Raw genomic sequence first — 26,621 nt, 5'->3', positions numbered from 1 at the left:
TGGGTTGGTTTTAACTCAATTAAATGCACTATTTGAATTAAGTAGAAATGCAAACGTGAGATTGCATGGCCCACTCACACACGCGTCCTGAAACCACTGGTCACTTCTCAGTGAGGTTCCAGTTCGATTCTTCTGCGCTGTAACATTTCTTAGACTTCAATTCCCAGAATGCACAGTCGGCCACAGTGTTTCCATAGTTACCATAACATAACGTTGGAGTTTTTGTAGGCTACCAGCAGCAGGCAAGTAAGTGGCATAGCTCGTATTAGACACTAGTTAGCTAATTAGCTGTTAGCTTCGATTTGAATGATAACATGACAAGTATTTGTGTTGTTGTTGTCATTACTGCAGGGTAAATAAAGAGCCTGTGAATATGGATGGTTGTGTGGTCCGTCTCCACACAGTGAAATTCAAGCCCAAAATAGATGGCAGCAGAGGTGACTTTACTGCACAGCCCATCAAAGTTCACTTCTACGAGCTGCTGGGAATCAGTGATGCCAATGAGCTCGTTCCACAGGTACTCGCAACTCCTGCCACTCCCCTGCATCCGTTTGCCTTCTTATCTAGACATATTATCTCGCTCACATTGAATAACTTGTGTGCATCTGTCCATCCCCTCCCTACCGTAGCACCCCTTTTCCGCTGGAAACAGCACAAGTGTCATCATACCCACCGACTCTATGATGAATTCCTCTCACAGGCAATCAGATTAATTATAGAGTGCAGTCCAAATGCATCCACTCTTCTGGAACCACAAAAAATAAACGACTGTAATGCCTGGCTCTGCCAAAGGGGTTAGGGAGTGTTGCTGTGTAGCCAAGATGCAACATATAGAACAAATGCCCTTATGTTTGTTTGATCATTTGAAGATACTGTATAGTAGTGCAGCCAAGTCTGTATTCTCATGCGCATTTGTGTGGGTTGTGTGCATGTGTTGCTGCTTGCGGTTTACCCTCATCCTATTCATAGACACACACTGAACCTAGCTTTGGTTGTGAAGTTCATTTGTTGCGAAACCACTGTAGATGACTAAACAAATTATTGCAATAGCTACAGTAGAATAGGAGAGAGAGAGGGAGGGTAGAGAGAGAGAGAAATGGAGAGAAAAAATAGCAAGTGCACACATACAGGTGTTGGATCTTAATTTGACCAGTATTATCGCAGCAAAATAATCCTGCAGCAACAGGATTTGAACGCTTAGTCCATAATGTTGCTTGACTGACTGGTGGTTAGGCTATTAGCTAGACAAAATGAGGATATATGAAAAGTGCAATACTGTTACTATAACCAAGTGTTAGTTCAGGTCATCAGTAAATTTATGTGAATCATGAATCTCGTCTGCATTTAATTCTAAGCAACAAGAGTGTTCAAATGAAGATCTTACAACTGTACACACACACAAAACACACACCTTCTCCCATTATCTCTTTCTCGTCACCCATCTCATTTCCTCTCGTTCATACTTTCATTATGATGTTCTTTCCACCCCTTCGACTTCTCTGCCTCCCATTTCCTGGCTCTCTGCCTCCCATTTCCTGGCTCTCTGCCTCCCACGAGCCTGTCTGTACAGATGCGTATTTTATGCATATAGGTCATATTATCATCAATAGTATTCCTCCTGCCGCAGGCCTTTAATTGTCCCATAACTCTAATTATTAATTGATTACACTTTCAAATCCTGCTAAATCCCAGTGTCTTGGAAGAGTAGGATATGGAAGGGTTGTGTGTGTGTGTGTTTTCATGAGTGTGTGTGTTTTCCACAGGTAGAAAATAAGGACATCCTGAGTTCAGTGGTTGCTCTGTTTGATGTGTCTCTCCCTGATGTTGGCCCTCGAGATGTCCATGACACGGTACACAGCCATGGAACGCACACTATTATCCTGCTCAGGCAACCCTCAGGTATACTTCACTTTCTAAAGTATGGTTATTATTCACACAGTTAGAGTGGGCCTTTTTGGAGATAGACATCAGACATCAAACATCTTCTGTAATGTTCTGCTCCATCTTTGTCTCAGCAACTCTCTCTCTCCACCCCTGCTCCTTTCTCTCTTTCCACCCGCTCCTCTCTCTCTTTCCCCCTGCTCCTCTCTCTTTTTCTCCCTGCTCCTCTCTCTTTACCCCATGCTCATCTCTCTCTTTCTCCCCACTGCTCCTCTCTCTTCCCCCTGTTTCTCTCCCGCTGCTCCTCTCTCTCTTTCCACCCGCTCCTCTCTCTCTTTCCCCCGCTCTTCTATCTCTTTCCCCCTGCTCCTCTCTCTCTACCCCATGCTCATCTCTCTCTTTCTCCCCACTACTCCTCTCTCTTCCCCCTGTTTCTCTCCCCTGCTCCTCTCTCGCCCCACTGCTCCTCTCTCTTTCCCCCTGCTCCTCTCTCTCTTTCTCCCCCTGCTCCTCTCTCTCTTTTTCCCCCTGCTCCTCTCTCTCTCTTTCTCCCCTGCTCCTCACTCTCTTTCCCCTGCTCCTCTCTCTCTCTTTCTCCCCTGCTCCTCTCTCTCTTTCTCCACCTGTATCTCTCTCTCTTTACCGCTGCTCCTCTCTCTCTTTCCCCCTGCTCCTCTCTCTCTCTTTCTCCCCTGCTCCTCTCTCTCTTTCCCCCTGCTCCTCTCTGTCTTTCTCCCCTGCTCCTCTCTCTCTTTCTCCCCCTGCTCCTCTCTCTCTTTCTCCCCCTGCTCCTCTCTCTTTCTCCCCCTGCTCTCTCTCTCTCTTTCTCCCCTGCTCCTCACTCTCTTTCCCCCTGCTCCTCTCTCTCTCTTTCTCCCCCTGCTCCTCTGTCTCTTTCTCCACCTGTATCTCTCTCTCTCTTTCTCCCCCTGCTCCTCTCTCTCTCTTTCTCCCCTGCTCCTCACTCTCTTTCCCCCTGCTCCTCTCTCTCTTTCTCCACCTGTATCTCTCTCTCTCTCTTTACCGCTGCTCCTCTCTCTCTTCCCCCTGCTCCTCTCTCTCTTTCCCCCTGCTCCTCTCTCTCTTTCCCCCTGCTCCTCTCTCTCTTTCCCCCTGCTCCTCTCTGTCTTTCTCCCCCTGCTCCTCTCTCTCTTTCCCCCTGCTCCTCTCTCTCTTTCTCCACCTGTATCTCTCTCTTTACCGCTGCTCTCTCTCTCTTTCCCCCTGCTCCTCTCTCTCTTTCCCCCTGCTCCTCTCTCTCTTTCCCCCTGCTCCTCTCTCTTTCCCCCTGCTCCTCTCTCTCTTTCTCCCCCTGCTCCTCTCTCTTTCTCCCCTGCTCCTCTCTCTTTTCCCCCTGCTCTCTCTCTCTCTTTCTCCCCTGCTCCTCTCTCTCTTTCTCCACCTGTATCTCTCTCTCTTTACCGCTGCTCCTCTCTCTCTTTCCCCCTGCTCCTCTCTCTCTCTTTCTCCCCTGCTCCTCTCTCTCTTTCCCCCTGCTCCTCTCTGTCTCTTTCCCACCTGTATCTCTCTCTCTCTTTCTCCCCCTGCTCCTCTCTCTCTCTTTCTCCCCTGCTCCTCACTCTCTTTTCCCCCTGCTCCTCTCTCTCTTTCTCCACCTGTATCTCTCTCTCTCTCTTTACCGCTGCTCCTCTCTCTCTTCCCCCTGCTCCTCTCTCTCTTTCCCCCTGCTCCTCTCTCTCTTTCCCCCTGCTCCTCTCTCTCTTTCCCCCTGCTCCTCTCTGTCTTTCTCCCCCTGCTCCTCTCTCTCTTTCCCCCTGCTCCTCTCTCTCTTTCCCCCTGCTCCTCTCTCTCTTTCCCCCTGCTCCTCTCTCTTTCCCCCTGCTCCTCTCTCTCTTTCTCCCCCTGCTCCTCTCTCTCTCTTTCTCCCCTGCTCCTCACTCTCTTTCCCCCTGCTCCTCTCTCTCTCTTTCTCCCCTGCTCCTCTCTCTCTTTCTCCACCTGTATCTCTCTCTCTTTTCCCCCTGCTCCTCTCTCTCTTTCCCCCTGCTCCTCTCTCTCTCTTTCTCCCCTGCTTCTCTCTCTCTTCTTTCCCCCTGCTCCTCTCTGTCTTTTCCCCCTGCTCCTCTCTCTCTTTTTCTCCCCTCCCCCTGCTCCTCTCTCTCTTTCTCCCCCTGCTCCTCTCTCTTTTCCCCCTGCTCCTCTCTCTCTCTTTCTCCCCTGCTCCTCACTCTCTTTCCCCTGCTCCTCTCTCTCTCTTTCTCCCCCTGCTCCTCTGTCTCTTTCTCCCCCTGTATCTCTCTCTCTCTTTCTCCCCCTGCTCTTCTCTCTCTCTTTTCCCCTGCTCCTCTCTCTCTTTCCCCCTGCTCCTCTCTCTCTTTCTCCACCTCCTCTCTCTCTCTCTCTTTCCCCCTGCTCTCTCTCTCTTTCCCCCTGCTCTCTCTCTCTTTTCCCCCTGCTCTCTCTCTCTTTCCCCCTGCTCCTCTCTCTCTTTCTCCACCTGTATCTCTCTCTCTTTACCGCTGCTCCTCTCTCTCTTCCCCCTGCTCCTCTCTCTCTTTCCCCCTGCTCCTCCTCTCTCTTTCCCCCTGCTCCTCTCTCTCTTTCCCCCTGCTCCCTCTTTTCCCCCTCTCTCTCTTTCCCCCTGCTCTCTCTTTCTCCCCCTCTCCTCTTTCTCTTTCTCCCCTGCTCCTCACTCTCTTTCCCCCTGCTCCCCTCTCTCTCTTTCTCCCCTGCTCCTCTCTCTCTTTCTCCCCCTGCTCCTCTCTCTCTTTCCGCCTGCTCCTCTACCTCTACCCCATGCTCATCTCTCTTCCCCTCCTGTTCCTCTCTCTCCCCTGCTCCTCTCTCTCCCCACTGCTCCTCTCTCTTTCCCCCTGCTACTCTCTCTCTCTCTCCCTGCTCCTCTCTCTCTTTCCCCTGCTCCTCTCTCTCTTTCTATCTCCATGCCCCTCTCACTCTCTCTCTTTCCTCCTGCTCCTCTCTCCCCGCTCCTCTCTCTCTTTCACCCCTGCTCCACTCTTTCTCCCCCTTGCTCCTCTCTTTTTACCCATGTTCCTGGCTCTCTTTCTCCCTGCGCCTCTCTCTCTTTCTCCCTGCTCCTCTCTCTCTTTCCCCCTGCTCCTCTCTCTCTTTCCCCCCGCTCATCTCTCTCTTTCTCCCCACTGCTCCTCTCTCTCCCCACTGCTCCCCTCTCTCTTTCTCCCCCTGCTCCTCTCTCTCTCTCTCCCCTGCTCCTCTCTCTCTTTCTCCCCCTGCTCCTCTCTCTCTCTTTCTCCCCTGCTCCTCACTCTCTTTCCCCCTGCTCTCTCTCTCTTTCTCCACCTGTATCTCTCTCTCTTTACCGCTGCTCCTCTCTCTCTTCCCCCTGCTCCTCTCTCTCTTTCCCCCTGCTCCTCTCTCTCTTTCCCCCTGCTCCTCTCTCTTTCCCCCTGCTCCTCTCTCTCTTTCCCCCTGCTCCTCTCTGTCTTTCTCCCCCTGCTCCTCTCTCTCTTTCCCCCTGCTCCTCTCTCTCTTTCCCCCTGCTCCTCTCTCTCTTTCCCCCTGCTCCTCTCTCTCTTTCTCCACCTGTATCTCTCTCTCTTTACCCCCTGCTCCTCTCTCTTTCCCCTGCTCCTCTCTCTCTTTCCCCCTGCTCCTCTCTCTCTTTCCCCCTGCTCCTCTCTCTCTTTCCACCTGCTCCTCTCTCTCTCTTTCTCCCCCTGCTCCTCTCTCTCTCTTTCTCCCCTGCTCCTCTCTCTCTTTCCGCCTGCTCCTCTACCTCTACCCCATGCTCATCTCTCTTCCCCTCCTGTTCCTCTCTCTCCCCTGCTCCTCTCTCTCTCCCCCTGCTCCTCTCTCTTTTCCCCCTGCTACTATCTCTCTCTCCCCTGCTCCTCTCTCTCTTTCTCCCCCTGCTCCTCTCTCTCTTTCCCCTGCTCCTCTCTCTCTTTCTATCTCTGTGCCCCCTCTCTCTCTCTCTCTCTCTCTCTCTCTCTTTCCTCCTGCTCCTCACTCTCCCCGCTCCTCTCTCTCTTTCACCCCTGCTCCCTCTTTCTCCCCCTTGCTCCTCTCTTTTTACCCATGCTCCTGGCTCTCTTTCCCCCTGCGCCTCTCTCTCTTTCTCCTGCTCCTCTCTCTCTTTCCCCCTGCTCCTCTCTCTCTTTCCCCCTGCGCCTCTCTCCCCCTGCTCCTCTCTCTCTTTCCCCCTGCTCCTCTCTCTCTTTACCCCATGCTCATCTCTCTCTTTCTCCCCCTGCTCCTCTCTCTTCTCCCTGTTTCTCTCCCCTGCTCCTCTCTCTCCCCACTGTTCCCCTCTCTCTTTCTCCCCCTGCTCCTCTCTCTCTTTCTCTCCCCTGCTCCTCTCTCTCTTTCTCCCCCTGCTCCTCTCTCTCTTTCTCTCTCTCCCTGCTCTCTCTCTCTCTCTCTCTCTCTCTCTCTCTCTCTCTCTCTCTCTCTCTCTCTCTCTCTCTCCCCTGCTCTCTCTCTCTTTCTCCCCCTGCTCCCTCTCTCTCTCTCCCCTCTCTTTCTCTCTTTCTCCCCCTGCTCCTCTCTCTCTCTCTCTCTCTCTCTCCCCTGCTCCTCTCTCTCTCCCCTGCTCCTCTCTCTCTTTCTCCCCTGCTCCTCTCTCTCTCTCTCTCCCCTGCATCTCTCTCTCTTTACCGCTGCTCTTCTCTCTCTTTTCCCCCTGCTCTCTCTCTCTCTCTCTCCCCCTGCTCTCTCTCTCTTTCCCCCTGCTCCTCTCTCTCTCTCCTCCTGCTCCTCTCTCTTTCTTCCCCCTGCTCCGCTCTCTCTTTTCCCCTGCTCTTCTCTCTCTCTCTCCCCCTGCTCCCCCTCTTTCCCCCTGCTCCCCTCTCTCTCTTTCCCCTGCTCCTCTCTCTCTTTCTTTCTCTCTGCCCTCTCTCTCTTTCCTCCTCTCCCCCTGCACCTCTCTTTCTTTCCCCCTGCTCCTCTCTCGCTTTCCCCCTGCTCTTCTCTCTCTTTCTCCCCCTCCTGCTCCCTCTCTCTCTCTCTCTCTCTTTCCCCACTGCTCCTCTCTCTCTTTCCCCCCTGCTCCTCTCTCTTCCCCCTGCTCCTCACTCTCTTTCCCCCTGCTCTTCTCTCTCTTTCTCCCCCTCTGCTCCTCTCTCTCTTTCCCCCTGCTCTTCTCTCTCTCTTTCCCCCTGCTCTCTCTCTCTTTTCCCCCTGCTCCTCTCTCTTTTCCCCCTGCTCTTCTCTCTCTTTCTCCCCCTCTGCTCCTCTCTCTCTTTCCCCCTGCGCCTCTCTCTCTTTCCCCCTGCTCCTCTCTCGCTTTCCCCTGCCCCTGCTCCTCTCTTCCCCCTGCTCCTCTCCCTCTTTCCCCCTGCTCTTCTCTCTCTTTCTCCCCCTCTGCTCCTCTCTCTCTTTCCCCACTGCTCCTCTCTCACTTTCCCCCTGTTTCTTTCTCTCTCCAGATGTTTTAGAAGAGTACAGAAGCAGACCACTGCCCATTCCTCGACGGGAACCGGTGAGGTCCCCTGTACCTGCAGTGGTAAATGGGGATAGAGAATCAGAGGGACGATACCTCCAAGTGTTCAGCGAATCAGAAGACAGTTCAGATGACAGCTCTGATGAGCATGAAGATGGCGAGGAGGGCACAGAGCCCAGGTACAGTGCTACAGTAACTCACGCATCACATTTTACTGCCTCTGACCCACTGTTACATTGGCTCATAGTACTGTAACACTCCTGATTTCAAAAAGCTCTTCTTGGTATTGGCAGGTGTGTTGATCCATGAGCTCACACTAATACATGATGGATCTATATAGCACTGACTTAGAATGCCAACATCAGTCTCACTAATCCCTAAACAATTCAAGCATTTAAGACAAACGAATGAATGAACAAACAAACGAATGAATGAATGAAATAAGGGATTTACGCACATTGAAGTCATTTCCAAATGCATTGCCGTAGTGAGTGCCATGGAAATTATATTTATTGGTCTGAATACTGGGTTGAAGATGAATATAAAGGTAGATCCTCAGGGAACCATAAAGCTGATAGGATTGTTTGGTGCTTAAATAGGATGGGCTGAAAGACACGAACAGAAGAGGGGCTACCAGAATCCCTGCTCTGGAATAACAGGGCAGATCCAACTTTGACCCTAAATCCAATGAGATTGTGTTTTTGTTGTTGTTGATTTTACTTTGAATTCACGTTAGTTGACAAGCTTCTTGCCATCCAGGACCTATATACTAGGCGGTGTCAGAGGAAAGCCCAGAAAATAGTCAGAGACTCCAGTCAGCCAAGTTATAGACTGTTTTCTCTGCTACCTCACGGCAAGCATACCGGAGTGCCAAGTCTAGGACCAAAAGGCTCCTTAACAGCTTCTACCCCCAAGCCATTAGACTGCTGAACAATTCATAAATATCGCCACCGGACAATTTACATTGACCCCCCTTCTTGCACACTGCTACTTGCTTGTTATCTATTCATGGTCGCTTCTCACCCACCTACATGTACAGATTACCTCAACTAGCTTGTACCCCCGCACACTGACTCGGTACCGATGCCCCCTGTATATAGCCTCGTTATTCTTACTATTTATTTTTATTTTAGCCTACTTGGTAAATATGTTCTTCTTCTTGAACGGCACTGTTGGTTAACATAACCTTTTGCAGCCAAACACACTTTGTGGCATTCTTTCTACGATGGAAATCAAGTAGTGTTGGGAATGTTCTTCCCAACACTGTTGCAGAAGTTCCCACAAATGTGATGCACTTGTAGGTTGCTTTGCGTTCACCCTTTCTGCCCAGTTCATCTCAAACCAGCTCCTTGGGGTTTAAGGCCATTCACACGTTTTGAAGCCTACTTTTTTTGTTCTTTTCTTCTAAAGTAGTTCTGACATTAGCCTGGAGGTATGTTTTGGGTCGTTATCTTGCTGTACGATGAACCTCTGCAAAAGGCTGTGATCGCCGTTTTGGTTCAGGGTGCTCTGTGCAAGTCGCCAACTCTGGATCCAGCAAAAGTGCACCAGACCATCACGCTTCCTCCTCCATGTTTGACAGTTGCTGTCACACACTGAGGAACCATCCTTCCGCCTACTTGACGGCGTACAAAGACCCTGCACGATGAACCGAAGAGTTCACATTTTGATTTATCGGTCCAAAAGACCTCCTTTAGGTCTTCAGTTGTCTGCTGGCAGTGCTTCGTGGCCCAGGCAAGCCTCTTTCTTATTTTTCATCTTAGCAATGGCTTTCTTACTGCCACTCGACGGCTCAAACCTACAGCTCGATGTCTTCTCTTCACAGTTGAAACAGACTTGCTTACGTTGACCAGTGTCAAGCTGTGTTTGAAGCGGTTGTCCTGTGAGCCACCTGTCACACAAGCTGTTGACTCTCAGAGACGCCCGATTCTGTTGTGGCTTTGGGTCTGCCAGACGTCTTCCCGTCAGAGTCTCCAAGTGCCTTTTGATGGTGTAGGAAACTGTACTCACTGACACCTTGGCTTTCTTTGCAATTTCTCTAAAGGAAAGAACTACACTTTTAAGGGTTATAGTGGTCTGTCTGTCTTCCTTTGTTAATAGCTTCCCCCCCCTCACCATTATGATAGCAATATACTACTTCCTGCCGTACAACACTGTCCAAATAATGCTTAAGGTCTTGTAAGTCAGCATTTCACGGTAAAGTCTACAGTCGGCTCGTTTGATTTGATTTTGATTTGATTTCAAATCAATCCAATGTAAATCAAAACTAAACCTTGGACTGACTTCTGTGCCCAGTGAGTAGTGTCCGACTGTGTTTTGAGTGTATTACATACGTTGTGGCGTGGTCTCAGGACTGTGAGTTGTCCGCTTGTTGTGTCCATATCCTCCAGGTTTGTGTGTTCATGTGCGCACGTATGCTGGTGTGCGTGTGAGAGTGCATGTGTGAGTGTAAGTGTGTTGATAGCTGTAAGGTTGTGTCTCTGCATTTTGATGTGATGCTAATGGACATGAATGACAAATGAGGGCAAAGTAAACCCAAGGCGAGACCCGGCTAACAAGAGCGACTCTATTAAAGATAATGAGATTACGGGACTATGAGGATATATCCACTCCCAAGGCTGACACTGCTGTCAGCCAAGTGCTCTCACTTGTCCAACTAGAGCTTAGCTTCCCTGCAGCAGAGCAGAGCAGAGTAGAGCAGAGCAGGCCCAACTAACATTAGCACTGATGCTCTGGAGATGACATTTCCTGGAAGGGAGAGTCCATGTAAAAACACCCACTACTCAGTTCCTGCCTGCAGTACAGCTTTATCACAGGGGAAGAAACAAACCTATACCGAACAGTATGAGGTTACTCTATTACAGAGCACTGAAGCACCCCAAAGTACAAGGCGATGTGGTAGAGAGCTGAAACACTACCGCTCAGAGCTTTTAGAGCATGGAAACATTATGATATGTAACTTGTGTGCCGACACCGTTTTGCAGATTGATTATCAGACAGCAGAGGCATGGCTAAATATCTTCTTGTGATTCGTAGTGAAAAACCTTGTAGTGTTTGTTTACTAGATTGTGTGCCTCGGTGAGCCTCATTAGCTTGTGTAGCAGTCGCCATACCTCTAGTCGTCTTATAGTAGGAGGACTGTTTGGCCCAGTCAGTCCATCTCTGTGTGTCTAACTGTGCAGGGATCCATCCCTGTAGGTCTGCGTGGGAGACCTTCTGTACGGGGCTGGAGGAGTTCCTGGCCAGGGCACGGGAGCGGAGGGCACAGAGAGACACTCCAGGAGACGACCAGCCACTCCTGCCCACAGCTGTGGGAGCTGAGTCACTCATCGTAGGGGCTGCAGCGTACGAGTTAAAGACATTGTGAGTAGCAGTATGAGGGCAGGCGTAAGACATCAGGTACACAGGGATATGTGGTACTGTGGTAAAATGAACAAAGATTACAGTCAAAATGTAACACAGGAAAATGATCCTAGGTGAGGTGATGGGGCTTTCGGTGAAAACTTGGGACAGGTTACACCCTGAAAGAGTTACTATACTTTTTGCTGAGCTCTAGCCCAGGTTTTGCCACAGGAACATAATTTCCTTGTCTGTCTTCATCTACATCTCTCTCCCAAAATCGGTTTCCTGTTATTTATCCTTTTTCAGTCCTCCGTCAACAGCATAGGAATTCCTGAGCACCTGTCTCTGTTTTTGCACAGAAGAAAATGCATTTACATCAGGGTGTGGAACCATGTTTTCAACATTCTATTTGAACCCACAGTTTTATGTATCTGGTAGGACATATTAAAATGGAATGTTTTAGCCCCAAGGCCGTCCGGGAAGTGCCCTTAAACACAATGACCCAGTCAGTATAGGGAATAGACTGGGTACAGTGTCGAGCAGGCATTACCATTTCCATCCATCCTCTCCTCTTGGACTGGGTGGATTCCTTCCAGGTTTTTTAAAGAGTTAAAAAAAAAAATGTATATCTTCAAGCTGAAAGAGGCCTTGTCATTATAAGTCCCCTTCTGGAAGTCAAGTCTGGGTCCCACCCTTTGTGGCCTGCATCCCTCCCACACCCTCTCGGCTTGCCTGCCTCTATTTCCAGAAGATGGCTGAACTGAACACTGCGCTGAGCTGTGAGGGAGGTAGTGTGTAATTACCTCCCAATGAGAGAGCAGCAGCAGCGTTCTGCTTCCCTTTCTACTGTTGCCCCCACCCTCCCCTCTCCTCTCCCTACCAATGGCTTCCACCTCTCCCCTCTGCCAACCCGAGCCTCCACAATTTCACAGTTTGTCCAGTGAAGTGGATGGTGGTGGCAGAGTGAGAAACTGTGCTTAAGAGTCTGCAGCTCAACAGTGTTTCAGATCTTCTGCTTTAGAGGCACACCAGTCCATTGAACGTGGTCCTTAAAATAGGAACTGTAATATTAATCACATTTGGAAGTATTACCCCTAGTGGTTACTTATGGACCTAACAAGCAGTATTAACAGAGATGGTAATGGCCATAAGGAGAGGGATCAACTCAGGCATAGATGCTTGCTAGCTAATCGTCATAACTGGTGGGATCATCACTAATGCATGCAATGCAGGAGTATAAGAGCATCACTGGTAATGGGGATGATAGTAGTGTGGCCATCATGTGCATTACCGCTATAGTAATGGCTATTGGCGGAACTATGGACATGACATTGAGCGAAAGCAAACAACAACACTACTGGGAAACGCAAAGGTCTGACCTCTCTTTCACCCTACCAGGTCAACAGGAGAGAAGGTGCTACAGTTATCTCTGATGGCTACCAGGAAGCGCTATCGGAACTGTGGAGTGGGTCGCTACATCATAGAGGTAGGGTGGGGCTGGGGCATGTGTTTGTCAGCTCAGTGGGAATATACAGTAGAGGTTCCCAGTAGCTATGTGAACCGTGCTTTAGTGAGAACCTGAAATCAGAAGAAATTCCCTCTGTAATGTTGGGCTATACTGGTTTGAAAAATAGTAACTGGCAAATCCAGTTAAAAATAACATTACTAACTAAAAGTTGTACATGATGAAAGGTCAAAATGCTGTAACCACAGAGCGTTAACTATACAGAATGTACATTTTCTTGAACTATGAACCAGCGGTCTGTTATTATGTCAGGAGTTTGGGTGTGTCAGTCAAATCAAGGCAGCGCTCTTCTCTGTCTGCTGCGCAGTCTTACAGCATCTCTGATTCTCTCTCTGTCTCTGTGCGGTTAGAGGGCCCCCTGCTTGCCATGAGAGGATTTGCAGATCTTTACAGTGAACTACTACTGTATGGTTCTGCAGTACCTGTCAGTTCCAAATCTACCAGCATCTGTGTTTGATGATGATATACTATTATAAAAGCTTAGCGTTGTTTTCGTTATTCCTCTGTGGTGGTCAGCTGCTGAAGACCCAATCAGTGTGTGGGGCCTACGATGCGTTCCTCGCTCACGCTGACACAGACGCGGTGGACTTCTTCTCACGCTGTGGCCTCACTGACGACGCCCTGCTCAACGACAAGTTCAGGTACTGAAACACATCCTCACCGGCAGCAGTCTGCATGTTCACCATGTTGTTTACATCTTACCTCTGTCTATCTTTCATCAGAGAAGTGAGGGATGAGTGGACCAACACCACCCTAATGAGTTATCTACCTCCCTTCACCACAGGTGAGCCACCTGACATTTACCACATAGGGAGCTCCATACTGGTCATATCAATAAATCCAGCCTTTGCCATCCTCTCTTCCTCTAGAGTCAGAGAGCCGTAACCCTGGGTTTTCCTTGATGCTGCCGGAGCTCAAGCTGGAGGTGGAGATGGCGTGAGTTAATTAAGCACACAACGTGACACTCCCCAGCTGTGGCCATAGAGAGCACCCCTAACATTGTTTATAAGAGCAGAGACTATATAAAGTAGCACATAGGTTGCACAGCAATGTCTCAGTGTTATTACATGGTGGAACATCATACATAGAAAGTGAGATCACACACTATGATTGTTGTACCCTGTCAGAAGGTAATTGTTGTCTCCTCTATCTCTGTCAGGAGGACAAAGGCCCTGGCAGCCTATCAGCAGCAGGCCGTGTGTGTGACAAGGCTAGTCAGAGAGGTCAAGACCCTTAGAGAACAGGTGAGACTAATCAGCCACTCCTCCTTTGAGGATATCCTATGGAATATATAGCCTGGATAGATAACTGTACATCAAATCAAATTGTATTTGTCACATGTGCCGAATACAACAGGTGTAGACTTTACTGTGAAATATTGTCTTACGGGTCCTTTCCCAACAAGCCAGAGTTAAAAAGTCAGAAAATTAACAAAATAAAAATAGGTACACAATAAAATATATATCATGTGTATTTGTGTTAACGCATTCAGCTGGAGTTACAGAGGAGAGATGTAGACAACCTGAACAATGAGCTGGACAAGGAGAGAGAGCGACGGCACAGAGTAGGTCCGTTTCACATGGGTTTATATACTCATATAATATACTCAGACATAGGCCCTACTCCGTTTTGATCAGACATATCCACAATGCTGTACAGAATTTAGATCATGAAGCATTGTTGTGCGTTGTTTGTGTGTACAGAGCAGCAGTTCTTGGAGTACAAACTAAGGAAGACACGACAGCTCCTAGAGAGGCAGGTGATTTACGACTCAGGTCAGTGTGGCTAGCTTTGCCAACATGTTCTGATTGCATTGCTAGTCCTTCTAGCACCCTGCACTGGCCATACCAAGTTACTGATATCTCCATGAAGCTTTGTTTTTATATTTATATCTATGTTTGAATGTGAACATTAAACAGTATTCATTTGCTTTAAGGATGTTCTGCTTTTCAGATGATCCCAACCAGAATGACCCGGAATCTCCCAGTGAACCCATCAGCTCACCTCCCAGTCCTTTGGACCTGTCGCTAGATGCAGAGATGTAGGAGAGAGGCTGAAAATGAAATCAAGCTGAAAAAGATTCCGGTACAATTTGCAGGACAAGAGAAACAATACTTTCTATTTTGGAAAAAAAGGGCTCATAACTAATGGAATTTTCGATGTATTTATTTTCAGGGCACAAGAGCACTATTATGGATACAACAAGACTACACTGAGAGATCATATCATCTGTGTGTGTGTGTTACATGTCTACCTTAGTAGCTTTGGGGAAAGGAAAGTGAAATGCCCCCATTGAGAAAAAAGATTGACTGAATAAAGTAATTTAGAGCTCAGTTCAGTCTGTTAATTGTGTTTTATAGCACCTCAACACAGTTAAAACCGAGTCTTATTAAAATCAAAATAATTGAGGCTCATTGCTGTGGTTTTATTTTTTAGGAAGAAGTCAAGTGTAGAAAGACAAGCAGAAAAACAGCAAAATGTGGGATTTGTCACACAGTATACACTGTTTCTACCTCATGTACAAGTTTGACTTTAAAAGATAGCTTGGTAAGACAGAAGGTAACCATCATTGTACATGTAGAGTTGCCTGTCAATGGGGTTGTAGCTCAGACTGGCCACACCGTTCTCAATCTTCTCCAGGGGAAGAGCCAGGGTGTTGTCGTCTTTACCTGTCGCTGTGTCAAATGCATAGAACACCTCCTCATGGAACCGGTCAATGTAACGGGTGGCATACAGTATTCCGCACACCATGAAGGCGTTAGTCACTGACTTCTTGAAGAGGCGCGTGGTCCAAGTGTGTGTCACGTTGAACGCCTCGCTGTCTAGCCGGCTCAGCACCAGGTTCCCATGGTTACCCTGTGTGCTATAGATCACCCACAGGCCAGTCTCATCAGCAGCAAAGTCGGTGTCTGTCCAGTCTTTACAGTTGTAGTAGCAGTAGGGAAACTCGTTGTTGGTACCGATGTCTGGGATCTTCAGACGAGTTGTGACCTTGGTTTGTAGGTCATAGCGGCACAGCTCAGGGGAGTAGTAGCAGTTATAAAACACTGCCTCACCATACACCACCGTGCCGGAGCCCTGGATGGCATTAGCATGGCTGTAGGACGGTGCCACGGACACATCCTCGTGGTTCTTGGAGGCCATGAAGTCGTCGTAGGAGCGGTAGCGTCGAACGATGTTCCCCAGTCTGTGGCTGTTCACGAGGGGCTGAACCCAGTAGAACACCCCACTGCCCTCCTGGTCTTCCATGACCTGCTTGGCCTGGCGACCCCAGGACCCAGACGTATAGCTTTTGCCATACGGGCTGATCTTTGTGATCACAGGGGTGCTGATGTTGGACATGATGCGTTGAGAGCAAACACCTTGCTTGCCTGGGAAAAGAGACAATGGAGTCAATCAGATGGTCATACAGTCAGGGCAGGATTGATTTTCTACATCAATAAAAGTCCAAATGATGGCAATTAATCAACAACAAAAAAATCCATAACATATTTTAGCTATCTCACAGAAACATACATAAACACAACACTCACTTATGAACTCCTCTGGGATTGTCCTGCAGGACTCCACGCCATTCTTCAGCGAGTGGAGTTTTTCCTTCACCGTCTTCATGTTAAAGGTGTTTGACAAATGCATCTTATCTACCTCCTTACGTACCTTACCTATCTGGGAGACACAGTGAAGTGACAAAATTAACACATTACACATTAGACTACCCAGAGAAAGACCTTGGCAAGCTCTCATTTCTTCCCCATTTGAGATGCATGTATAACCACATTGGCCAAATTGTATAACATGTAATTCATCTATATATCTGTAGGTTGAGAGGGTTGTTGTTGTGATAGCATGTAAGATTGTCCAAAAAGACATGTACCAAAGTGAGCTACACTGTATGTACCTCTTGGGTCAGTTTCTGAGTCTGATCACTTGGCTTGTCTTGGTGTATGGAACTGATGTCTTCCTCCAGCTCCCTCAGTTCCTTAGCTAGTTGACGCAGGTGCAGGGCGGTGTACAGACCCTGGTCGTTCAGGTACTGGTACGGCTCCAGGCGAGCTGTCACATTCTTAATGGTGGCCTGGATCTCAGGAAGCCTCTCGTTGGACAGCTTCACCTAAACAATCAGTTGAGAATATCAGGTATCAATCAACTTAAAACACACTCTTATTACCCTAAGAGATAATTTTTTTAATATACCATATCCAGGGTCATGTTGTTTGTGGAACAGGAAAACATTTCAGAACATAATCATAGCCCACTGTAACACGCCTTACCTGTAACTGGAGGCTTTGCAGGTTGTCGCCACAGTCCTGCACCAGCTGCAGCACCCCCTCAAACTTCCTGGCAGGGAACGCCCAGACACTACTGTTGACCTGACATGAACATGAGTCATCCTTCTTCAAGCCAGGAATACGCTGGGCATCACCATTACTCTGTGTATGCACAGCATGCAGAGAAAAGCATGTTAAATTGTTCACACACACCAGAATAAAAACATCTACTTGTGGACAGAAATATTCTATCAATCCTTAAAAAAAAAAAGATATGAACAATTCAGGTGTGCTGTAATTACAATGAACATAAACCTGTGGAGGTTTAAAAAAGATATTAGATGTATGATATAGGTCATGTAAAATAGTACACAGGCAGTGTGGACAAAGAGTAGCACTCACAGTGGATGTCAGGAGCAACAGGAGCAACAGCATGGTCAGTGTTAGAGTACCCACGGCACACTGAAACGAAAAGGAACGACTTTGGCTTTTAAGCACACAGACACACAGATGTACACAGCCACAGATGTTACTACTTTTGCTGTAGAAGGCAGGTTTTTCTATGTAAATGCAGAGGTTGAGAAAGGTCTAGCTCATCACTAGGATGTGAAACCATTAAACCAAAATATGGACATGTACTGTGGTTGTGGCGGAATCAGTGACAGGAAGTGTGTTCCATATTCCTACCTCTTTGTGCAATTCATGATTCCCTTACTGCGCAACCCACTTTGCTGAGGTCTTCACATTTCACAAAAAAATATGTTATGAAACGTGTGCACTGTGGACACATTTACATACCTGCATATCTACGCTGAGTGTACAAAACAATAAGAACACCTTCCTAATAGTGACTTGTTTCAGGAAAATAGGTGTATGTTGCTGGTCACTACTTCACAGCAGAGCCATTTTAATCTAAATGCATTTTTGGGGAGAAATGCCTTCTGGAACATTTGAACTTTCATGTGCCTTAATAACAGACTTGTATGCCATCTGTAAATACAAATATATGTGTTAAATTACAAGTCTAGCTGGTTTAGCCACATAAAAAGAAAGCAACCTTCCATTATGGCATAATTGGCTGAGATAATGAATGGGCTGGACACACCGAGAGATGAGTTCAGATTGGTCTGCCATATAGCACGCTTCTGTCAATTTGAGCTGGTCAGAATGTGTAGGTAATTCTGTCTATCGTGGCTTTTTTTAAATGCATTGTAGTAGAACTGTATACATGTTGCTCTCCACGTTCTGGAGGACCAAGTTTTGAAATCAGTGGAATTGAATTAGAGCATGATTGCTAAAGAGATGGAGAAAACAGATTACAGATTACAGCTTCAAACTAAGTGCAACCATGGCATCCGTGACGATGTATACGGGTAAAATGGTCTAGCTAGCTACATTTTCAGATATTACAAGTTTCTAATTTTGACAAAGTCATTTTAATTTCAAATGAAAGTGTACTGTTAGCTAGCTAGCTAATGTTAGCTGGCTGGCTCGCTAGCTAACGATACGTGTATATGATTTTATTATTCCTATCTCAGAGCCATTTGCTTGGCTAGTTCGTCTAATGTTAGCTTGCTAACATTGAACCTGGTTGGTTAGCTACCTGCATATTCATGCAGGGTAGTGATGTCATGAGTTGGGATTATGGTTTATTGTGTACCTAGCTAGCTACATGTTTTATTAACAAAAGACTCGTCCACTATGCAAGTAACCATTTCAATAGAATGTCACTGCAACAACTGTTGATAGACGTAGCTGGTAAATTCGCTTTGGCTATCTGCTCCGATATCAGAACACGGATAAGAGTCTAGCTAGCCACATTTTCAGATGTTACACATTTCTAATTTTGACAAAGTCGTTTTCATTTTAAATTAAAGTGTACTGTTAGCTAGCTAACGGTATGTGTATGATCTTATTATTCGTTTTGCAGAACCATTTGCTTTGCTAGTTATAACCTAATATTAGCTGGGTCATTCCAGAATTGGAGGACAAATGAGTCACTTTTGAAAAATGAACCCTTTATTTGATAATTTTCTGTTATGAAAAAAAACTGGAAATAAACCGTCAAATTATTTGATTCCTCCAGCTCAGGCATCAAAAGTACACTTTTTATGATGTTTTGTGTGCTATGCTTGGCGCAAACCTGATACAAATACTCAGGAACTTGAAAAAAGTACATTTTAAATGATTGTTTAATAAATCCTTTACAATTATGTGAACAAAGTCACATTCAATTTCAGATAAGACTTGACTTATGAAATCTTGCCCAACCATTCAATAGTCACGTTTTTTAAAACTAATTTCAGTATTTTCAAATATGTTACGCATATAATCATTCAAACTATTAGAAGGACAATAGGTTAAACCCTTGTGAGTTTAGAAAATTATTTAAGATTATTTTAATAAAACTGATATGGTAACAGAGTTGAAATGAAAGTTACAGGGTTGCACAAAGTAACATGACATAAATCCTGACATAAATGTGACAAATAAATACCCAGGACCACAGGAACGTTGTTTAATAATATTTAATATATCTTTTCAAATGAGGATCAACAGGTGAGTATGAATGATAAAAAAATAAACATGTCAACAAGACCACAAACTGGATCTGATCAAATATTAAAATGGACAAATATAAAAAATAAATAGTCATATTACAGTAGGGCGACATTAAATGAGCATCAAAAATAGTCATGCACTGATCAATATTTTAGAAAGCTGATGTTCTCTTCAGATAATTTTAGTGGCTGGCCAGAGTATCCCATACCTCACTTGCGATGGCCATGTGGTGTGAGGTAATGTTCTCTGGGGGAGGAATGAGGGCCAGCACATCCTCAAAGGGATACAGGGGATACCAAAGGTTTTTTTCTGGCCGTTGCGGGACGGTTTACCCCCACTCTCTACATTTCACCTGGCAGTGGGTCTTATTCACCTCTTGGATGATCCCTGAGTAGATGGTGTGGTGGTACACCAGGGCACACCATTTCCCCACAACCTCTGGACTGTGCCACTGCACTTCTTCTGGTGTGCTGTGTATGGGGTCTTCTGTGTGGTCATCTGTGAGATTAAAGCTGAAACACTTTGTTTTTTGGCAATCACACTCCAGATTCCCTGTTGCAGAACACAGGCAGCGGACGTCGCGGTAGAGAATTTTCCCAGGTGAAAGAGTGACCACCTGGTGGAGCCTCATTGTGGACGGTACGGCTGGAAGGTCAGCTGGCATTTCTTTCACTGCATCCTCCACAGTTTGCTCCTGGATGTAAAACAATTTCACCTTTGATTGTCCCTCACTCAGAGCTTGGTACAAGGATAATGCCGTGGGGATATCAACTCTGTGGGGATATCCTCTTCAATGTGCCACCCACACCACCTGGGGCACCTTTGCCACGACTGGGTTCGAAGTAGTTCCAGGTTCCTCTTGTAAACCCCTTCTTGAAAAGTGTCAGTACAAAAGAGGTACAAATTACCACACGGCTTTTACTGTGTGCAGGGATCATTGCTAAAAAATATATATATATATATTTTTTAAATAGACGGTTGTCACATCCGGGCATCTCTCTTGGATTTCCCTCATGATGGGCTCCAGGTGTTGCTATATGGCAGGTGGTCCCTTCAGTCTGGATCATTTTTGTGCTCTTTGTCCACAGTGGCCTACTGAAGATAGGAGATGCTCTGTAGTGGCTTTTGAGGGGATCGATATTAATTGATATTAATATTCCCCATACATACATTGCTTGTTTGTAGGGTCACGTGATGTCATGTGTCAGGCTCTCCACATCGGATGAGTCGATGATGTGCATCCGGTGAAGCTTTTTGGCAATAAAACCTAGATTTTCATGTTGTTTGCACATGCATGTGTCACGATCTGCCAATGTTGGACGCACAACCCAGTGATGTGTCACGGAAGTTGGTATGCTCATCCAGGAACTTCAAATTGAGGTTCTTCCACAGTAATCTTTTCTGCATTTTCTTGACCGTTTGCTTTTTCCCCCAGTTGTGATCCTGCTGATGATGTGCATCCGGTGAAGCATTTTTTTAAAAATAAAACCTAGATTTTCATGTTGTTTGACTACAAGATCAGCTACTGCTGCATGAAACAACAGGGTTCTCCTTAAGGATGTGCCCGAGATTTGCGGAACCAACTTGTTGACTTTGGATCTTGGAGACGGGTGGTCCCATTTCGATTGTTGGAGCCGCTTTCTGTATTTTTCTGCTCGCTGTTCGACTTTCCTCAACTGATCTTGTAGTTTCTGCAGCTCACGGTTGAATTTCTTTGGCAGCCCTCCTTTTTCTTATCCGAAGATCACGTTGCCTAAAAGAAACAAATATATTGTCACCTCACTATTTCACCTGCAGAGTGAACTGAAGGATATTCAACCCTAATACTGTAGTGCAATCTATGCTAATGTAAGCTTTTTCTCAGGAATAGATGCTAGCTGTGGAATGTAGCGTTACTGTCAAGGTCAAGGACAAACTTAGTTTTACATAAATAAAAACAGAACTTTGAAATGAATTTGTCTTATTCTGATAATGAGTAACAGGGTTGTGTTGGTTAGAGTGACACTCAATCAAGGCTGAAAAGATTGGAGGAATATAAAAGAGAGGACATACCTTTGGTCTACCCATGGGGTTAGCAAATGGCTTGATGATATTTCCTCTGTCATGTGACTCCGTTTTTTTTAGGTCCTCTGCCAGGCTAAATTATCATGACACAAGGGCGAGACCCAGATGCAGACACAGGAGGCATATGGTTGGAGTTTTACAATGTTTAATAATCCAAAAGGAGGAGGCAAGAGAATAGTAGTGGGCAGGCAAAAGGTCAAAACCAGATCAGAGTTCAGGATGTACAGAGTAGCAGAAAGGCTCGTGGTCAAGGCAGGCAGAATGGTCAGGCAGGTGGGTACAGAGTCCAGAACAGGCAAGGGTCAAAACCAGGAGGACTAGAAAAAAGGAGAAAAGGCAAGGCATGAGTACGAGAAACCCGTTGGTTGACTTGGGACATACAAGATGAACTGGCACAGAGAGACAGGAAACACAGAGATAAATACACTGGGGGAAACAAGCAACATCTGGAGGGGGTGGAGACAATAATGAGGACAGGTAAACAGATCAGGGTGTGACATAAATAGGTTTCTGGTAACAGGGCTGCATGCATGTTGTGGGACACAACTTCAGTGCATAATTGATGTCATTTAAAATATGTTGATGATTAAACAAATTGTTTTAACAATTACAAGAGACATATAACAAAATCATACCAAAACAAGTAGATTTAAAACTTATTTTAACTGTTATATTTGATGTGCAAGTTGGTCATCAAGAAGGTGGGACAAGAGAAATGCCATTTTAGGGGGTGCTCGAGAGCTATTTGGTATTTTAAATAATTTTGGAACCACTTTTCTACAACTATATATACATTTTGTCTCATGACAAGTATCATTTACACAAGTGCATGTTTTAGCATTTTGGGCCTGGATTATTAGACATTTCCAGGGTGGGACAGAAAATGTCCTCCAATTGTAGAAAGACTCAACTACCTAACAGTGAACCTGGTTGGTTAGCTACCTGCAGATTCATGCAGGGTATGAACGTCATGAGAGGGGATTATGGTTCATTGTTTACATAGCTAGCTATTTGTCTGAACAAAAGACTCCACTATGCAAGTAACCGTTTCAATAGAATGTCACTGCAACAACTGTTGATAGACGTAGCTGGTAAATTCGCTCTGGCTATCTGCTCTGAGTGCCAGAGCGCAGAATAACTAATTACTTTATGAACGCCCAACACCTGTTGATTTTGGCCGGTGTCAGTAAACGTTGGCAAAAAGCGTCAATGGTTGCATGCAGCACAGTTGCAGTAACCAACGCACTGGATAACATAACAGCCTAACCAGCTCTGTTAGGGCGAGTTAAATGGTCAGTGAGCTGTTCTCTCATTTGTGTCTGGAAGTAGCTAGTAAGTAGCCAACGTTAGCCAGTTATCTTGCCTGTGGTTGTGAGGTCAGAACGCTCGGACCAATCCTTAAAGGGGAACTAGGATTTTAGAACGCCGGCCAGCTGTTAGTCGCCATATTGGCATTGTTGCGTCACTGGCAGGAGAGAACATGTTGGAACTCCCAAAAATGTCTGAATTTACCAAGAGTAGCTCCGAGTATGAGAATGAGTTAATAACAGAGAATGAAATAAAGTCAGTTGGGGAGCCAATCAACCTACTGAAGCCGTTCATGTTTGAGCTAATCGATGCCCCAGATCAAAGAGTTTGTTCTCGTAGCAGTGACACAGATACGCCGCCTGAAACACCTCAGCTAGAGGTTCGGTGTAGCTGTGCCACAATTGGGTGAGTGCGGATGCTGCCAGATAATGGCTAGAGAGTACGAGTGTGTGTGTTGTAGCGAGATGGTAGCAATACAGCACAAAATCCCAGCGGATGATGGCTATATTACATCCAGTCAGAGGTTCCTCTCAGTCTGTCTGGATGGCGATGTTTTTGACATGTCACTCATCCTTATGAAGGACTTTCGGGAAGAATAGATACTCAACCAGTCAGCAGCCAGTTAAATAATTGCTTAAATTTTGCTTTATTATAAATAGCCTGTAACGATGTTTATCACAAGCGCTGTTTGGCGCGATGGTAACGCATTCACCGTCTGTTGAATAGCAGACAGCATCATGATTTCTGAAATCTCATTCTAACCAATAGTGGGGCGTGCTCATAATAAATACATTGATTTAGTTTTGGTATCAGACTAACTGTTTTTTTATGATTATTTTATTTTAAAGAGCATACAGGCTGCCAGCTGAATCACCAGTCCACCCTATGGGCACAAGGGTGTATTGGACGAGGTGTTCTGCGTGAAAAACCCAGCAGGGTTGCAGTTCTTGACAGGTGCCCCTGGCACCTACTACTGTACCCCGTTCAAAGGCACTTACATTTTTTTGTCTTGTCCAATGTTGGTTTGTCTTCAAGGCTTCAAAATCCTTCTTTAACCTGTCTCCTCCCCTGCATCTACACTGATTGAAGTGGATTTAACAAGTCACATCAATAAAGGATCATAGCTTTCCCCTGGGTTCACTTGGTCAGTCTATGTCATGGAAAGAGCAGCTGTTCTTAATGTTTTGTACATTCATTCTGAGCTGGAGGTATAGTTTGAGTCACTATTCTTAAATAAGACAAGCACCCAAGCATTGCCATGTAAAATGCCTATAGCCCCAGATGGTTTTCTAGAGGGCCTCTTTAAAAAGTTATCAGATAAGCTAACCCCACTACTACTTGATATTTTAAAATTTGAACTCCTTTAAACACTGCACTAGCTCTAAAATGTTAGAAAATGAAGATCCATCTTGGTGTGGCTTGTATGGCCCTACATCTCTACTGAACGTACAGTAGACTTGAAGCTGCTCACTAAAGTGTATAGCTAAAGTCTGGCATTGCCATAGATCAGACATGCTTGACGAAGAACAGACATTTTTTTACGGGGGCATCTTTTCAATATAATTTAATTGCACAAACCAATCGTGACAAAGAGTGGAACTGAGAGCGAGTTAGAATAAGCTCTTGCACAATCCTATATCTTTTCTCATCTATCGTGTTGCCCTGTGAACAGAAGTAGAACATGTTTTTGTTTCTGTTCCTAATATTTTTTTCCCTACCACACATATTTGGTCATATTTCATTTGCAAACCCACAAACTATAAAACTTAACTTCCCATCTTTTTTCTTTCACATTTTTCTTTTCTTACCGTTATTCTTATCAGCATTAATGCCTTATGTCTTTTTTCACAAGAGGGAGTCGCATATCCCTCTCATATTTACATGGGTCTTAGAGCAATTGGTCTAACATCCATTCTGTACTCTGGCCAAACATGATGTCCTCTCTGGTGTTTACATTGATGATCACTGGGCCGGTCTCCATCCTCACCACTGTCCTGCTCAGCCGATAACACATTTTGTCTACATGAATCTTTGACAATTCAATGTTAAAAAAGGTCTTGCAGGTGTGTATTATAATATTGTATGCTTTCTCTGCACATTTCTCCCACTGTTCTTCGCAGGCCTGGTTGTCGCTGAATGATTGTGTGTGTGTGTGACCTGAGCGCCCCTTCCCTAATGAGAGCATGTTCCGGATGACTGTGTGATCAAGTTCTCTGTAGCCGATGTAAGACCTTTTAAACAGGTTAAATTCACAAGGCCAGATGGATTACCAGGACGTGTACTCAGAGTCTGCGCTGACCAGATGGCAAGTGTCTTCACTGACATTTTCAACCTCTCCCTGACCCAATCTGTAATACCTACACGTTACAAGCAGACCACCGTAGTCCCTGTGTGGTGTGTGCTTAGTCCTGTACTCCCTGTTCACCCACAACTGCGTAGCCGCGGTTGTGGGTCTCATCGTCATTGGTGATCCGGCCTACCATTGTCCAACACCATGACGTTGGTAGGCCTGATCACCAACGATGATGATACAGCCTATAGGGAGGAGGTCAGAGACCTGGCAGTGTGGCCCCGGAACAACAACCTCTTCCTCAATGTGAGCAAGACAAAGGAGCTGATTGTGGACTACAGGAAATGGAGGGCTGAGCACGCCCCCATTCAAATCGACGAAGAAAGGGGCTGTAGTGGAGCGGGTCGAGAGTTTCAAGTTCCTCGGTATCCACATTCCGAAGGATCTATCATGGTCCACACACCAACAGAGTCGTGAAGAGGGCACGACAAAGCCTCTTCCACCTCAGGTGGATGAAAAGATTTGGCATGGGCCCTCAGATCCTCAAAAAGTTTGACAGCTTCCCCATTGAGCACATCTTGACTGGTTGCATCACTGCTTGGTATGGCAACTGCTTGGCATCTCACCGCAAGGCATTACAAAGGGTAGTTCGTACAGCCCAGTACATCACTGGGGCCGAGCTCCCTGCCATCCAGGAACTCTATGCCAGGCAGTGTCAGAGGAAGACTTCAGCCACCCAAGTCATAGACTGTTCTCTCTGCTACCGTACAGCAAGCGGTACTGATACACCAAGCCATGTAGTTAGTTAAATAGAATAGTTACCCGGACTATTTGCATTGACCCTTTTGGCACTAACTTTTTTTTGTCTCATCACATACGCTGCTACTGTTTATCTGTCACTTTATTCCTAGTTATATGTACATATCTACCTCAATTACCCCATACCCCTGCACATCGATTCGGTACTGGTACCCATGTGAACACTATATATGCAAAAGTATGTGGACACCACTTCAAATGTGTGGATTCGTGCACAAAGCGAGGTCCATACAGAAATGGTTTGTCGAGATCGGTGTGGAAGAACTTGACTGGCCTGCACAAAGTCCTGACCTCAACCCCATCGAACACCGTTGGGATGAATTGGAACGCCGACTGCGACAGGCCTAATCGCCCAACATCAGTGCCCAACCTCACTAATGCTCTTGTGGCTGAATGGAAGCCAATCCTCACAGCAATGTTCCAACATCTAGTGGAAAGCCTTCCCAGGAGAGTGGAGGCTGTTGTAGCAACAAATGGGGGAAGCCCATGATTTTGGAATGAGATGTTTGATGAGCAGATGTCCACATACTTTTGTCATGTAGTGTATATAGCCAAGTTATTGTTACTCATGATGTATTTATTATTACTTTTATTATTCTATTATTTCTGTATTTTCTTTCTCTGCATTGTTGGGAAGGGCCCCCAAGTAAGCATTTCACTGTTAGTCTAGACCTGTTGATACAAAGCATGTGCGAACACAATTTGATTTTGATTTGATACTGTAAAGGACAGTGCCTCAAAGTGCACTAAAAACATCACTCCACAGCAGGTAAGAGACAGGCTTCTGAAATCCTATTTCTAAACATTCACTCTCTAAAGCAATTACCTATAGTGAGAAACGGATCTCTGATATTTTACATGATTTCATTGTGTAATGCAGTATTAATGGAAGTTACATGTCTACTGTTCACCTGTAACCTGTCTGCTGTTCACCTGTTACCTGTCTACTGTTCACCTGTTACCTGTCTACTGTTCACCTGTAACCTGTTACATGTCTACTGTTCACCTGTAACCTGTCTAATGTTCACCTGTAACCTGTATAATGTTCACCTGCAACCTGTTACCTGTCTACTGTTCACCTGTTACCTGTCTGCTGTTCACCTGTTACCTGTCTACTGTTCACCTGTAACCTGTTACATGTCTACTGTTCACCTGTAACCTGTTACATGTCTACTGTTC

The 26,621-nt window shown here is 46.0% G+C and overlaps 2 protein-coding genes across 2 annotated transcripts; one reads left to right on the top strand and one right to left on the bottom strand.

Moving 5' to 3' along the window:
* Positions 1-87: 87 nt before the first annotated feature.
* Positions 88-14,490, top strand: si:dkeyp-50b9.1. Its single transcript, XM_042301473.1, has 14 exons — positions 88-246; positions 352-517; positions 1,764-1,899; positions 7,251-7,443; positions 10,463-10,627; positions 12,005-12,092; positions 12,648-12,772; positions 12,854-12,915; positions 13,001-13,067; positions 13,291-13,375; positions 13,624-13,699; positions 13,835-13,906; positions 14,085-14,216; positions 14,307-14,490. Exons 2-13 carry the CDS (start codon positions 374-376, stop codon positions 14,174-14,176), a joined length of 1,305 nt encoding a protein of 434 aa, XP_042157407.1. The 5' UTR covers positions 88-246; positions 352-373; the 3' UTR covers positions 14,177-14,216; positions 14,307-14,490.
* On the bottom strand, positions 14,282-17,009 carry si:ch211-194m7.8 (olfactomedin-4). The gene is made up of 5 exons (XM_024379258.2): positions 16,802-17,009; positions 16,403-16,561; positions 16,030-16,242; positions 15,665-15,797; positions 14,282-15,502 (listed from the first exon to the last, which is right to left on the bottom strand). The coding sequence occupies exons 1-5, from the start codon at positions 16,832-16,834 to the stop codon at positions 14,664-14,666; spliced, it is 1,377 nt and encodes a 458-aa protein (XP_024235026.1). The 5' UTR covers positions 16,835-17,009; the 3' UTR covers positions 14,282-14,663.
* Positions 17,010-26,621: the final 9,612 nt, after the last annotated feature.

The sequence above is a fragment of the Oncorhynchus tshawytscha genome, linkage group LG19 (assembly GCF_018296145.1).
Source record: "Oncorhynchus tshawytscha isolate Ot180627B linkage group LG19, Otsh_v2.0, whole genome shotgun sequence".
Lineage (NCBI taxonomy): Eukaryota > Metazoa > Chordata > Actinopteri > Salmoniformes > Salmonidae > Oncorhynchus > Oncorhynchus tshawytscha.
The sequence above is the reverse complement of the archived record's forward strand: the minus strand, read 5'-3'. Positions and strand labels throughout refer to the sequence as shown.

Excerpts from the sequence above, each read along its gene's own strand:
- si:ch211-194m7.8 (XM_024379258.2), bottom strand. The coding sequence starts at position 16,834 with ATGCTGTTGCTCCTGTTGCTCCTGACATCCACT. Across the intron at positions 16,562-16,801 it reads TGTTGCTCCTGACATCCACT|AGTAATGGTGATGCCCAGCG; the intron begins GTGAGTGCTACT and ends GTGCATACACAG. Across the intron at positions 15,503-15,664 it reads AATCCCAGAGGAGTTCATAA|GCAAGCAAGGTGTTTGCTCT; the intron begins GTGAGTGTTGTG and ends CTCTTTTCCCAG.
- si:dkeyp-50b9.1 (XM_042301473.1), top strand. The coding sequence starts at position 374 with ATGGATGGTTGTGTGGTCCGTCTCCACACAGTGAAATTCAAGCCCAAA. Across the intron at positions 518-1,763 it reads CCAATGAGCTCGTTCCACAG|GTAGAAAATAAGGACATCCT; the intron begins GTACTCGCAACT and ends TGTTTTCCACAG. Across the intron at positions 13,376-13,623 it reads TCAAGACCCTTAGAGAACAG|CTGGAGTTACAGAGGAGAGA; the intron begins GTGAGACTAATC and ends TAACGCATTCAG.